This window comes from Coregonus lavaretus (genome assembly GCF_964263955.1).
Source record: "Coregonus lavaretus genome assembly, chromosome: 11".
Lineage (NCBI taxonomy): Eukaryota > Metazoa > Chordata > Actinopteri > Salmoniformes > Salmonidae > Coregonus > Coregonus lavaretus.
The window spans coordinates 20,666,916-20,682,316 of record NC_139998.1 but is presented as its reverse complement, the minus strand read 5'-3'; the positions used below and the strand labels follow the sequence as shown (position 1 = coordinate 20,682,316).

General features: G+C 42.4%; 1 protein-coding gene across 1 annotated transcript in view; it reads left to right on the top strand.

Moving 5' to 3' along the window:
- The window catches only part of LOC311137135 (F-box only protein 31-like), a 32,769-nt gene extending 17,671 nt beyond the window's left edge, over window positions 1–15,098 (top strand). Inside the window, exons 3-9 of the mRNA XM_084171478.1 lie at window positions 5,007–5,083; window positions 5,301–5,468; window positions 8,468–8,542; window positions 9,310–9,419; window positions 9,737–9,890; window positions 10,212–10,567; window positions 12,945–15,098. Of these exons, the coding sequence (XP_084027604.1) occupies window positions 5,007–5,083; window positions 5,301–5,468; window positions 8,468–8,542; window positions 9,310–9,419; window positions 9,737–9,890; window positions 10,212–10,567; window positions 12,945–13,167 (1,163 nt within the window). The 3' untranslated portion in view covers window positions 13,168–15,098. The remainder of the gene's footprint in view (window positions 1–5,006; window positions 5,084–5,300; window positions 5,469–8,467; window positions 8,543–9,309; window positions 9,420–9,736; window positions 9,891–10,211; window positions 10,568–12,944) is intronic.
- Window positions 15,099–15,401: the final 303 nt, after the last annotated feature.

The window sequence follows — 15,401 nt, the reverse complement described above, 5'->3', positions numbered from 1 at the left end:
TGGATGCTCTGGATCGACATGTACGACAGTGTGTTCCAGTTCTCACCAATATCCAGCAACTTCCCACAGCCATTGAAGAGGAGTGGGACAACATTCCACAGGCCACAATCAACAGCCTGATCAACTCTATGCAAAGGAGATGTGTCGCGCTGCATGAGGCAAATGGTGGTCACACCAGATACTGACTGGTTTTCTGATCCACGCCCCTACCTTTTTTTTAAAGTACACTACATGACCAAAAGTGTGTAGACACCTGCTCGTCAAACATCTCATTCCAAAATCATGGGCATTAATATGATCCCCCCTTTGTTGCTATAACAGCCTCCACTCTTCTGGTAAGGCTTTCCACTAGATGTTGGAACATTGCTGCGAGGACTTGCTTCCATTCAGCCACAAGAGCATTAGTGAGGTCGGGCACTGATGTTGGGCGATTAGGCCTGGCTCGCCCAACATCAGTGCCCAAGGTGTTCGATGGGGTTGAGGTCAGGGCTCTGTGCAGGCCAGTCAGGTTCTTCCACACCGAATTGTCTAGAAGTCATTGTATACTGTAGCATTGATTTCCCTTCACTGGAACTAAGGAGCCCGAACCATGAAAAACAGCCCCAGACCATTATTGCTCCTCCACCAAACTTTACAGTTGGCACTATGCATTGGGGCAGGTAGCGTTCTCCTGGCATACGCCAAACCCAGATTCGTCTGTCGGACTGCCAGATGGTGATGCGTTATTCATCACTGCAGAGAATGCGTTTCCACTGCTCCAGAGTCCAATGGCGGTGAGCTTTATACCACTCCAGCCGATGCTTGGCATTGCGCATGGTGATCTTGGTCTTGTGTGCAGCTGCTCGGTCATGGAAACCCATTTCATGAAGCCCCCGACAAACAGTTATTGTGCTGAAGTTGCTTCCAGAGGCAGTTTAGAACTCGGTAGTGAGTGTTGCAACTGAGGACAGACAATTTTTACTCGCTTCAGCAGTCCCGTTCTGTGAGCTTGTGTAGCCTACCACTTCTCAGCTGAGCCATTGTTGCTCCTAGACGTTTCCACTTCACAATAACACCACTTACAGTTGACCGGGGCAGCTCTAGCAGTGCAGAAATTTTACGAACTGACTTGTTGGAAAGGTGGCATCTGATGACTGTGCCATGTTGAAAGTCACTGAGCTCTTCAGTAAGGCCATTCTACTGCCAATGTTTGTCTGTGGAGATTGCATGACTGTGTGCTCGATTTTATACACCTGCCAGCAACGGGTGTGGCTGAAATAGCAGAATCCACTAATTTGAAGGGGTGTCCACATACGTTTGTGTATATACGCTACCAGTGAAAAGTTTGGACACCTACTCATTCAAAGGTTTTTATTTTATTTTCACTCTTTTTTACATTGTAGAATAATAGTGAAGACATCAAAACTATGAAATAACACATGGAATCATGTAGTAACCCAAAAAGTGTTAAACAAATCAAAATGTATTTTATATTTGAGATTCTTCAAATAGCCACCCTTTGCCTTGATGACAGCTTTGCACACTCTTGGCATTCTCTCAACCAGCTTCATGAGGTAGTCACCTGGAATGCATTTCAATTAACAGCTGTGCTTTCTTAAAAGTTAATATGTGGAATTTCTTTCCTTCTTAATGCGTTTGAGCCAATAAGTTGTGTTGTGACAAGGTGGGGGGGGTGGTGGGGGGGGGGGGGGGGGGGGGGGGGGGTGTATACAGAAGATAGCCCTATTTGATAAAAGACCAAGTCCATATTATGGCAAGAATAGTTCAAATAAGCAAAGAGAAACAACAGTCCATCATTACTTTGAGGCATGAAGGTCAGTCAATACGGAAAATTAAGAACTTTGAAAGTTTCTTCAAGTGCAGTCGCAAAAACCATCAAGCACTATGATGAAACTGGCTCTCATGAGGACCACCACAGGAATGGAAGACCCAGAGTTACCTCTGCTGCAGAGGATAAGTTCATTAGCATTACCAGCCTCAGAAATTGCAGCCCAAATAAATTCTTCACAGAGATGAAGTCACAGACACATATCAGCATCAACTATTCAGAGAAGACTGCGTGAATCAGGCCTTCATGGTCGAATTGCTGCAAAGAAACCACTACTAAAGGACACCAATAAGAAGAAGAGACCTGCTTGGGCCAAGAAATACGAGCAATGGACATTAGACCGGTGGAAATGTGTCCTTTGGTCTGGAGTCCAAATTGGAGATTTTTGGTTCCTTCGCTGTGTCTTTGTGAGACGCGGTGTTGGTGAACGGATGATCTCCGCATGTGTAGTTCTCACCGTAAAGCATGGAGGAGGAGGTGTTATGGTGTGGTGGTGCTTTGCTGGTGACGGTCTGTGATTTATTTAGAATTCAAGGGACACTTAACCAGCATGGCGACCACAGCATTCTGCAGCGATACACCATCCCATCTGATTTGGGCTTAGTGGGACTGTCATTTGTTTTTCAACAGGACAATGACCCAACACACCTCTAGGCTGTGTAAGGGCTATTTTACCAAGAAGGAGAGTGATGGAGTGCTGCATCAGATGACCTGGCCTCCACAATCCCCCGACCTCAACCCAATTGAGATGGTTTGGGATGAGTCGGACGGCAGAGTGAAGGAAAAGCAGCCAACAAGAGCTCAGCATATGTGGGAACTCCTTCAAGACTGTTGGAAAAGCATTCCAGGTGAAGCTGGTTGAGAGAATGCCAAGAGTGTGCAAAACTGTCATAAAGGCAAAGGGTGGCTATTTGAAGAATCTCAAATATAAAATGTATTTTGATTTGTTTAACACTTTTTTTGGTTCCTACATGATTCCCTATGTGTTATTTCTACAATGTAGAAAATAGTCAAAATAAAGAAAAACCTTGAATGAGTAGGTGTTCTAAAACTTTTGACTGGTACTGTATAGTGTATCTGTGACCAGCAGATGCATATCTGTATTCCCAGTCAGGTGAAATCCATAGATTAGGGTCTAATGGGCGTCAGTCAATTGACTGATTTCCTTTTATATGAACTGTAATCTTTGAAATTGTTGCATGTTGCATTCATATATTTTTTTCAATATAAATAGGACGACTAAAGACATTACAGTATGGGGAGCACATAATGTTAGATGGCCTGGCTGGCTGACTGCTACTGCTTGAGCAGAGATGATTACTTTAAGGAATGAAAACAAATTAAGTAATAAAATAAAAACTAAGTAATATACACAACTGAAATATTTATATTTCATTGTAATGTCCTATTTTTCTATTGATGTCTACCCAATGTGGACCTGACAGAGGCAATGGAATAGTTTCAATGTTTTGGCAGTTCAATTTAACTATTTTGGGCTTAGGAATTTCCATTAAAAAAGCTCTAAATCATTGTAACGTCATTATTTCATAATACATTTAATGTATTGAAACCGTGATTGTAATTGAAACCGTGATTATTTTTATATAATCGAACCAACCTCAAAAAGCACTAGAAAGGGATATTCAGAGTCCGTTTTTTTTATTCTTACACATCTACCAATCGGTACCCTTCTTTGCTAGGCATTGAAAAACTTCCCTGGTCTTTGGTTGAATCTGTGCTTGAAATTCACTACTTGATTGAGGGACCTTACAGATAATTGTATGTGTGGGGTACAGAGATTGGGTAGTCATAAACAAATCATGCTAACCACTATTATTGAACACAGAGTGAGTCCATGCAAATTATTATGTGATTTGTTAAGCACATTTTTACTCCTCAACTTATTTAGGCTTGCCATAACAAAGGGGTTGAATACTTAGACTCGACATTTCAGCTTTTCATTTTTTATTATTTTCGAAAATCTTCTACAAACAAAATTCCACTTTGACATTATAGAGTATTGTGTGTAGGTCAGTGACACAACATCTCAATTGAATCCATTTCAAATTCAGGCTGTAACACAAAATGTAGAAGAAGTCCAGGCTCTGTCGTAGCCGGCCGCGACCGGGAGACCCATGGGGCGGCGCGCAATTGGCCCAGCGTCGTCCAGGGTAGGGGAGGGAATGGCCGGCAGGGATGTAGCTCAGTTGATAGAGCATGGCGTTTGCAACGCCAGGGTTGTGGGTTCGTTTCCCACAGGGGGTATGAAAAAAAAAAAAAATTATAATGTATGCACTAACTGTAAGTCGCTCTGGATAAGAGCGTCTGCTAAATGACTAAAATGTAAATGTAAAATGTAAAGGTGTGTGAATACTTTCTGATTGCACTTTAGCTTACTTACTTTCTCACGGTCTTCTTTCTTATTTTTTTTCACGTGTTTTTGTACTACATTGATATTGATTACTGCATTGTTGGGTTTAGAGCTTGCAAGAAAGGCATTTCACTGTACTTGTGAATGTGACATTTTAAAAGTGTACCTGTCCAGGTGTGAACCCACGGGTGAAGTCTGGCCGCTTTATGAAGCTCCTACCGGACTACGAGCACATGGACTACAGGGACGTGTACAGGCACTGTATGTACTGCAGCACATGCCTGACCTGACTGGCTCAACATGCGTGTGGCTTTTAACATGCTAGTGTGTTGCAGCCAGTTGCGACAAATACCATGTGCTCACCGACTGTGTGACGTGGTTTTGAAGGGGTGAATCTGCACTTTGCTCCTTACCTTAACTCGAACGTCTGACTACTAGGAATGGTAATGGAAAATGATTGTGCGCATTTAGCATGCTAGTCAACATGGTTAGTGCTTACAGTGACAGCTCCCGGTTTACTCTGTCTACATCATACACTCTTTTGGAGCAAAGGAAACAATGCTTTGTTTTTTGTCATGGATATGAAGTTATATGTGCGTGCATAGCGTACAATAATGATATGTCCCCTCCATATCTGCTGTCCTTGAAGTGAGGCCAGACCTCCACCATGGTGATATGCTCTGTTGAGTTGTCATCAGTTTCTCAGTCCAAACTATTATCTATTGCTGTGATGCCCTGCGATTGAACTGTTCACCACTGTTTTGGTGTTTTAACCCTTTGTTGCGCTGTTGTGTTGTTGTGTTGCAGTGCTGCACCCATACAGACACATCCTGGGTCTTTGGCAGCCTGACATAGGCCCATACGGAGGGCTGCTCAACGTGGTGGTACGCTATTAGTGTGTACACACACACACACACACACCCACACAGTTGTCCCCTCTTTATCACATTTAAACATTTTCAGTCTTTAAATTGTTCAGAACACATGGTTGTAGAGGGGGACAAAAATTAGTCTGTCTTTTCCCATCAAAACATGTTATTTGTGTCAGGGGATGACTTTCTCTCTCCCTTTACTCCGCTACCACCACCCATCCCTCTCCAGGTTGACGGGCTGTTCATCATTGGCTGGATGTACCTGCCCCCCCACGACCCTCGGGTTGAGGATCCCATGAGGCGGCGGCCACTCTTCCGCATCCACATGTGGGAGAGCAACAAGGTGGCGGTGGAGTGTATGTACGGACACAAGGGCCCTCACAAGGGGGACATCCAGGTGAGTCCATTTTCTTCTTCTGTTGTGTTCTGAATGGGCAGTAAAGCTAATGTTCGTGATTTATTTTTCTGCCACCTGCAGTTCTTTTTAATGAGTATAATTGATTAGCTGATCACTCCTATTGACATGGATGGCATTCTGTGATCCCTCCTTAAAGCTGCAATATGTAACTTTTTGGGCGAACAACGAAATTCACATAGAAATGTGAGTGATAGATCTATAATTCACATTGAAAGCAAGTATAAGAAGCGGTAGATCTGTTCTATGTGCACTATTTCTATGCTTCCCGTTCTTAAGTTTAGTTTTTGCGTCTTACTTTCATTTTTGTACACTAGCTTCAAACAGCTGAAAATACAATATTTTTGATTATGGAAAATATTTCACAGCGGTTTAGATGGTACAATGATTATCTACACTATACTTGCTTGTTTTGTCACAAAGTGAAATTAGGCGAACTATTCGAATTTTAGCAACCAGGAAATGGCAGAGCGATTTCTGCGTAGTGCATCTTTAACCTGTTAAATGTAATGTCAAATTGTAGATTTCCGCCTAAATAGACATAACCCAAAGTAATTATTTATAATGAGAGGGCCATAAACAATACCTAGTAATGCTTATACTGCCAGTAATGGTAAAATCTCGCCTTTCTGGTAAATATAAACATACAGTGAGGGGAAAAAAGTATTTGATCCCCTGCTGATTTTGTACGTTTGCCCACTGACAAAGACATGATGTAGCCCATTCCAGCCTTGTGTAGGTCTACAATCTTGTCCCTGACATCCTTGGAGAGCTCTTTGGTCTTGGCCATGGTGGAGTGTTTTGAATCTGATTGATTGCTTCTGTGGACAGGTGTCTTTTATACAGGTAACAAACTGAAATTAGCTCGTTACCTGTATAAAAGACACCTGGGAGCCAGAAATCTTTCTGATTGAGAGGGGGTCAAATACTTATTTCCCTCATTAAAATGCAAGTCAATGTATAACATTTTTGACATGCGTTTTTCTGGATTTTTTTGTTGGTATTCTGTCTCTCACTGTTCACATTAAACCTACCATTAAAATTATAGACTGATCATTTCTTTGTCAGTGGGCAAACGTACAAAATCAGCAGGGGATCAAATACTTTTTTCCCCTCACTGTACCTGAGGTGTGAAGTACACAGTACAAATATGAAAAATCATATACTTTTTTTACTATTCAACAAAAGTGGTGGAATAGGGCTTGAAATGATTATACTAAATATAGTAAGAGTCAAATTCTAAATTACTTACTATAATATTTCACCTTAACTGTAAAATAAATATGATCATACTTAGTGACAGTACAATATTGGCACTATTTCATATAACTGATGATAGAGCATTTTATGTCCAGCGTCCTGTGAGCGACGCACAGACGGCATTCAAATGCCTGCTCTCGTTACAACTTCAGCTTTAAGCATAGTGGGAAGTCGTTTGGTGGTGCAGCGATGCGGAGGAAAAATATATATATAAATAAAATTGCCCGCGATGAAGACGTCTATATCGGTCCGCTAATACAGGACTAGTAAAGGCCCAGTGCACTACTTTTGTGAAAAAATTTAAACTAAATGTATTTGAGTGTTTATCTGATAATTATCTGTACAAAACTGTACATACTTGTGGAATATAAAAACTTTGTTTTGTTTTCCAGTTTCTTGAAATACTTTGCAAATGCAACTTATTTCTATGTGAACTGAAATGGTCTATTAATTCCTTTTCCTTTTTAGTAGACACTTATCCAGAGCAACTTACATTGTGCATACATTTTCATACTTTTTCGTACTGGTCCCCCGTGGGAATCGAACCCACAACCCTAGCTAGCATTGCAAGCGCAAAGTACTTTGCAAGGATGGTCAATTAATACTGCACAAAAAGTGGTTGTTTTCCATGTTAATTGATCAAGAAAAATGTTTAATTTGATGTGGATGTTTTGTGTCTTTGCCCATAACTTTGCACCTTTTTGTTGTAAATGTTTGAGGACATCTTTCTGGATTCCATTAGAATGACAATTGCAGAGAAAAGGACAGGGCAACAACTCCTACATTTCCAACTATTGAATCCTGCAAGATACTGTTCTTAATTATACAACTACCTTTTTTGGCAAAGTGGAGATGCAGAAAAAGAAAATTTGCCCACGCTACAGACGTCTATATCGGACCGCTAATACTATTAAAAGGCCCAGTGCACTACTTTTGTTAAAAGTAATTATATATAATTTAAAAAATTGAGGGGTGCTGCAGCACCCTCAACACCCCTACTTCCTGTGGCTATGGCTGTAAGCACGAGGTGATTTCGTTCCTCTGTGACCAAGAGAAAGTGGTTTTGTTTCAATTCTAAATCCGTCCGAGAACATCACAGCGAGATGAGACTGCGTTTGCTGCAATCGCTAGAGTCTCCCATTCCATATGCTGTATTGTAAGCGGAGCTGCAAGGTTCACAAGCAAGGGAAATTCGATCCTTTGTCTGGATAGGCCAGAAAATGTGACGTGTCGCTCACTATGCAAATGAGGTGTCAGATTTCACGTACTGCATTTCAGATGAGAGCGGATAACAGCATGTGAAGCAGGACAACCAGAGTTGTCACGGGGTGCACAGCAATTGATGTTGAGCCGTTCACAGAGCGCTCTGTAATAAGAAATGATGGTCGGAACCGGTCCAGAGTTGCTCAAAGTCCCCTAAATAGAGGACTTAACGTTAACCCACAGCAAGTCCAACCCAGTCAACTACTTTAAAATGTTGCATGCCTTTTGTCCCAAGTGCTTTTCTAACACTGTGGTGCACGTAAGAGGGACTGTTAGGTGAGACGGACAACACAAGGGATTACGTGGTGGAAACAGAGAAATCAATAATTGTGCTTAAATAGTTCATTACTGATGTTATACCTTTTTATGTGTAAGCAGTGCACTCACTGTGTGGTGAAGTAGTCCCCTGTCTTCCATGGCTTTGTGATAAAAGCTTCAATGTCTTTTCTTATTTTCAGACTGGGAAGAAGGACGAGTTCTCGACTAAGTGCAACCAGACAGATCATCACCGCATGCCAGGGGGGAGGCAGGAGGTGAGGAGGAGAGAGAGGGGTCTCTTGTCACTTCACAACACTTTGTATGTTGTTATCATATGGCTGAGGCAACTATGTATTTGTCAAATAAATGTATTCATTGAACAATTAATCAGTAAATCACATAGTATAGCACTTTTTACAAACACGCAACCTCAATGTTCCTATCATACTGAAAGTTTGCTGTTGTCCCTCACGATGAAATCGGGGAGGGGATTGTGGATCTGTCTCCGTTCGTTCGTACGTTAGTCACACGCGATCTCAGACGGCACTGCCCCGATTTTCACAACTTTGGTGAATGATGCGTCTTGCCTTAGAGATCACAATCAAAACATAAATGCAGTTTACAACAAGGCACTAAAGTAATACTGCAAAAAACACAAGGCCAAATCTACAGTGGAGTTGCTTACCAAGAAGAGTGGCCGAGTTACAGTTTTGACTTAAATCTACTTGAAAATCTATGGCAAGACCTGAAAGTGGTTGTCTAGCAATGATCAACAACAAATTTGACAGAGCTTGAAGAATTTAGACACCACTGGTCCGATTTTGACAAAACTTGGGTGAAGTATGCATCTTGCCGTAGAGGTCCGTCATTTACAAAATTGCACTGATTGGCTCAAGGGGGGTGCTGCATCATTAGTGGGAGACAACGTTTACTATTGCCTTTTCTAAGATTTGGGTTGAATCAAGTCGTTCAGATTTCAATTGGTAAATGTGGCACATCGGTAAGTGGGTGTGACCGTGGGGTTTTGATTTTCTGTTGGCAGGAGTTCCGCACATGGCTGGAGGAGGAGTGGGGGAGGACACTGGAGGACATCTTCCATGAGCACATGCAGGAGCTCATTCTTATGAAGTTCATCTACACAAGCCAATACGAGTAGGTCTTCATATTACATCTACTGTTTTAGCCAATCTATTTAAATATTTCAATTTTGACACTGTATTGTTCCATTTCTTTCTTTACTCTGGTCAGTGAAAGACCTAAAGAAATATCTAGCTGGAGGCTATTTTCCTCAAAATGTGTCCCTATAATGCTATAAGGGATGGGTCGCTAGGTGTCTTGACACGTACCTCATTAATTCATTCTTCATTCAGTGATATTGTATTATTTTTTGAAGACGTTCATAGAAATGTGTAATTTTATGTAATTGGCTTCATGAATGTTGATGATGCTGTGATGTTGTGTTCTGACAGTAACTGCCTGACGTACCGGCGGATCTACCTCCCACCCCGGATGCCCTCTGACCTGCTGCAGCCGGGCCTGTTCAAAGGCACCTACGGCAGCCATGGCCTGGAGATCATCATGCTCAGCTTCCATGGGCCCAGCGCCAGGGCCACCAAGCTCACTGTGAGTCCCCCAACCCTACTGCTTCCACCCTACTGTTTTTGTACCCTACTGTTTCCAACTCCAACCTTTTTTCTGACATTTTTTATTTTATCCTTAAAGTAGTTGGTTGGCAGTGAGTTAGGTGGGCAGAACACTACACAACAGGTGGCCTACATATTCCATTGTGTATTTTTTTTAAACTTCAGTGTGATCTGCTCAGTTGGCATGAAGAAATTGGAAACGAAAACAAACGTCCTTATTACACGTTTGGGTAGTACCTCTCATTTCAAAACGTTTTTCCCATTTTGTGCCTACTGAACATGCCCCTGCCCTTTCTCCCAGGGGGACCCCAATGTCCCAGCAGGCCAGCTAACGCTTGACGTGGACCTGAACCGGCCTGTGTGCCTGCCGAACCTGGAGCACCAGCGCAGTGTGGAAGAGCTGTCTCGCCTGGTGCTGGGTGTGCACGAGGAGGCGCAGCGGGAGGCGCAGAGCCCAGACGTGGCCCCCCAGGGAGCTGCTTCAAAGGGGGCTGTGGCTGGTGGTACTGGGGCAGAGGGGCTGGAGTCGGCTATGGAAGCCCAGCCTGGGCCCTGTAGCAGTAGCAGCAGCAGCGCTCCCTCGGAGGCCCAGCCCTTCATCCTGCCTCTGGGGGTCATGGCCCGCAATGAGGTTTACCCCCGAACCTGCAAGATGTGGTGAGACCATTTATATCACACCTGTTCAGGTTGTTATTCACACATCCTCATATAGCCAAGAGTGCCAGGAAAATATAGCTGCATAATATAATACAATTTAGCAGACACTTTCTTCCAAATGGACTTACAGTTTGTGCATGTGGCCCATGTGGAAATCAGACCCACACAACTCAAGTGTTACAAGCACAACACTCCGGCCAACTGAACCATTGGATCGCAACATTTCCTCTAGGATACACCATCCAAAGTGCCTTCAGAAAGTATTCATACCCACATTTTGTTGTTACAGCCTGAATTCAAAATATATTTTCTCACCCATCTACACACAATACCTAATAATGACAATGTGAACATGTTTTTAGAAATGTTTTCACATTTATTTGAAAATGAAATACATAAATATTTAATTTCATAATTGTTCACACCCCTGAGTCAATACATTGTAAAAGCACCTTTGGCATCGATTACAGCTGAGAGTCTTTCTGGGTAAGTCTCTAAGAGCTTTCCACACCTGGATTGTGCAACATTTGCCCATTATTATTATAGCTCTGTCCAATTGGTTGTTGATCATTGCTAGACAACCATTTTCAGGTATTGCCATAGATTTAAGTCAAAACTGTAACTCTGTCTCTCAGGAACATTCACTGCCTTCTTTGTAAGCAACTCCAGTGTAGATTTGGCCTTGTGTTTTAGGTAATTGTCCTGCTGAAAGTTGAATTAATCTCCAGTGTCTGATTGAAAGCAGACTGAACCAGGTTTTCCTCTAGGATTTGGCCTGTGCTTAGTTTCTTTTTTGTCCTGAAAAACTCCCCAGTCCTTAACGATTACAAGCATACCCATAACATGATGCAGCCACCACTATGCTTGAAAATATGGAGAGTGGTACTCAGTAATGTGTTGTATTGGATTTGCCCCATTTTTTTCACTACAGAAAAGTTAATTTCTTTTGCACTATTACATTAGTGTCTTGTTGCAAACAGTTTTGGAATATTTCTATTCTGTATAGGCTTCCTTCTTTCCACTCTGTCAATTAGGTTAGTATTGTGGAGTAACGACAATGTTGATCCATCCTCAGTTTACGCCTATCACAGACAATAAAATCATTGGGCTCATGGTGAAATCCCTGAGTGGTTTCCTTCCTCTACGGCAACGGAGTTAGGAAGGACGCCTGTATCTTTGTAGTGACTGGGTGTATTGATACACTATCCAAAGTGTAATTAATAACTTCACCATGCTCAAAGCAATATTCAATGTCTGCTTTTATTATTTTTACCCATCTACCAATATGTGCCATTCTTTGAGGCATTGCCCACGTGGGGCCAGTATAAAAATATATGTATTCACTAACTGTAAGTCGCTCTGGATAAGAGCGTCTGCTAAATGACTAAAATGTAAATGTAAAAATGCATTGGAAAACCTCCCTAGTCTTTGTGGTTGAATCTGTTTGAAATTCACTGCTCGACTGAAGAACCTTACAGATAATTGTATGTGTGGGGTACAGAGATTAGGTATTAATTTATGTTAAACACTACAGAGTGAGTCCATGCAACTTACGTTGTGCCAGTAACCGAAAGGTCGCTGGTTCTAATCCCCGAGCCGACTAGGTGAAAAATCTGTCGATGTGCCCTTGAGCAAGGCACTTAACCCTAATTGCTCCTGTAAGTCGCTCTGGATAAGAGCGTCTGCTAAATGACCAATTATTATTATTTTTTTTTACTATGTGACTTGTTAAGCACATTTTTACTCCTGAACTTATTTAGGCTTGCCATAACAAAGGGGTTGAATACTTGTTGACTCAAGACATTTCAGCTTTTAATTTTGTATTATGTGGCAATTTTTTGTTTTGCTTTTTGTATTTTACCTCCTTTTTCCTCCCCAATTTCGATCTTGTCTCATCGCTGTAACTCCCCAACGGGGTCGGGAGTCGAAGGTCGAGTCATGCGTCCTCTGAAACAACACCTGCCCGCTTAACCCGGAAGCCAGCCGCACCAATGTGTCGGAGGAAACACGGTTCAACTGACGACCACCCCGCCACAAGGAGTCGCTAGAGCGCGACGAGCCAAGTAAAGCCCCCCCGGCCAAACCCTCCCCTAATCCGGACGACGCTGGGCCAATTGTGCGCCGCCCTATGGGACTCCCGATCAGTGCCTTAGACCGCTGCGCCACTCGGGAGGCCAATTTGGCAGAAAAAACATCCACTGACATTATGGGGTATTGTGTTTAGGCCAGTAGAAAAAATCTAAATTTCATCAATTTTAAATTCAGGCTGTAACAATAATGTGGAAAAAGTAAAGTAGTGTGAATACACTACTGAAGGCACTGTATACTATGCAACAGGAAATCGTGTTTAAATGATTTGTTTCTTCATCGATTTCAGCTTCTACGGGACGGGCCTGATTGCTGGCCACGGCTTCACGAGTCCGGAGCGCACACCAGGCCTGTTTGTCCTGTTCGACGAAGACCACTTCGGCTTCATCTGGCTAGAGCTCAAGTCGTTCAGCCTGTACAGCCGCCTGACTGACCGGCTGGCCCACGCCTATGCCCCCGACATGGAGTGCTTTGAGGCCATGCTCCACAACATGCAGTCCTGGACATCCTGATGGGGCAGACAGACCCACACACATACCTAGACCCCCTACACACATCACAAGTGTTGACCGCACCTGGAAGACCTTTGGGAACCTAGTTGTAACCTATAACTAAGGCCCATTGTTTTTTCCTGATCAGGTTATGTGGTTAGGAAAAACTATTGGCCTTAATTATCACTCATGTATGTATATCTTTCCCCTTTAGAACCCCGAAATGCTTACACACAGAAAAGCCCCATATTTACCCTCACCTACCCCTGTAGAATTGTTCTACTGTACACAGCTTCACAATCCCTAATCACCTCTACACTGTCCCACACATTTCTGGCTCTGGCCAGAAACAACCCTTAGCCCCACCCCCTAGGCACCTAAGTATCCTTGCTCCCTGTTCCATGTTTCTGTTCACCTCCACACGACATCGTTATATCTGCTTCTGCGGCATATCCAGAGGTCATATGATATGACAAAGGCTTCCTTAACAGCTTCTTGTTATTAATTTTTAAACCAGAGAAGAGGATTTGACATTTCATCCCACAAACCCCGGAACAAACTCTCCGTGCCTCTGAGTTGTAACGTATACATCATGTCTGTATTGCCTAATGCTAAGAGAAGTGAATGGGATTTCTACTAAAGCTTATTCTTTAATGATTTTGTTTGGATGCATGCTGCATTTTCAGTTTAATGCCACCTGTTTCCAATACGCTTATTCACAATCTGAGACGCTTTTGGTTTGCTGTATATTAGTGTGTACATTGCTCTTAGTTTGGTGCACAGGTGGCATTATGGTATTAGAAAAGATTGCATCTCAGGTGCTTTTACTCTTTTCGTCACATGGTCAAGGAAAATATAACATATTACAATGGGGCATGTGCATATCAGAATTTACATTACTTTTTATTTTCAAAATACTTCTGATGGATAGTATGTAGTAAGATGGAAATATTTAATGAATGGATGTTTCAACATTTTAGTATTTTCTACATGTTGGCAAATAAGCTTATGCTGTACTGTAGCTGCATCAGCCATTTGTAGTTCAACAGAGCATATTGCCCTTTTGGGCGCTTTTAACAGGGTGTTAAAGATATCGCAACACCTGTTATGATAATTGGCGTTTGCAAAACATTGTACAACACAAAATGCTGTTCAAGGTACTTTTATCTTTATTCCCGTTTGGACCCCAGGAAGAGTAGCTGCTGCTGCCTTGGCTAATCGGGATCCTACTACATAATACTGTACATTATTTACGTTGTGAAAAGTGTATGTCTGTCTCCCATGGCCTGACGGTGGCACCCAGGGGCTCTCCTATTCCAAGTGCACTTTTCTGGGCAGTACAGTGGATGGTTGTCTCAACTCCTCTATAGATTCCTTTCCTTGATCCCTTTCCTTCATGACCACGAATGGCTGAAAGGAGGGGAAGGGTTTTCCACCATATGGCTTTCACCCATCTTCTCCTGACAGGTCAGTGATCATGGAGGCCAGGACATAAGGAAAGGAAGCTAAATTGATAGTATTGAGACAGTCACTAACTCAGAGGCTTCATTCAAAGCAGTACATTTGTATCAGACTGCAGCTTTACTTAACATTTGCAAAAACAAAACTTGATAGAGAGTAAAGAAGTAATATATATTAATGAAAGGAACCTATTTAATAAGTATATTTTAAATATTTTTATTTTTGGGACAACTGTAGAAATGTTTGCATCATCACTTGGTTGATTTGTGTTTTGTAAGCTTATCGCTCATCTGTTGTGTAAGTAACGCTTCTGTACTCGGCTGTTTAAATGAAGCACCTTTGTAAATTGAGTCTTGCGCTTTGTCAATCCCAGAGGCACGACCCTGCTGGAAACTGTTAGACCTGTTGAACTGCTCACCTCTGACTTCAGGGAGCTTTGCAGCTTAAGCGTTCTTTCTCTTCTCAATAATAAAAAAAACTCATTTTCCTCACACGTTTTGGAGCGTAGCATAAGGTAACCAGTCCAACCAGTATGCATAATAACAGTCCACACTCATTACTAGAATTTGTTTAATTTGAGTAAAGGCTAGACCAATTATGTACCAAAGACATTAAATCAGTTTTGGGTTTTTGCGAAGCGTAATATGCGGTAGGCTATGTATTGTATAATGGCACAATCCTAATTCTGTTTTTTGGAGGGTCCCATAAGTCCCATGTAGCTCAGTTGGTAGAGCATGTCGTTTGCAACGCCAGGGTTGTGGGTTCGTTTCCCACGGGGGACCAGTATGAAAAAT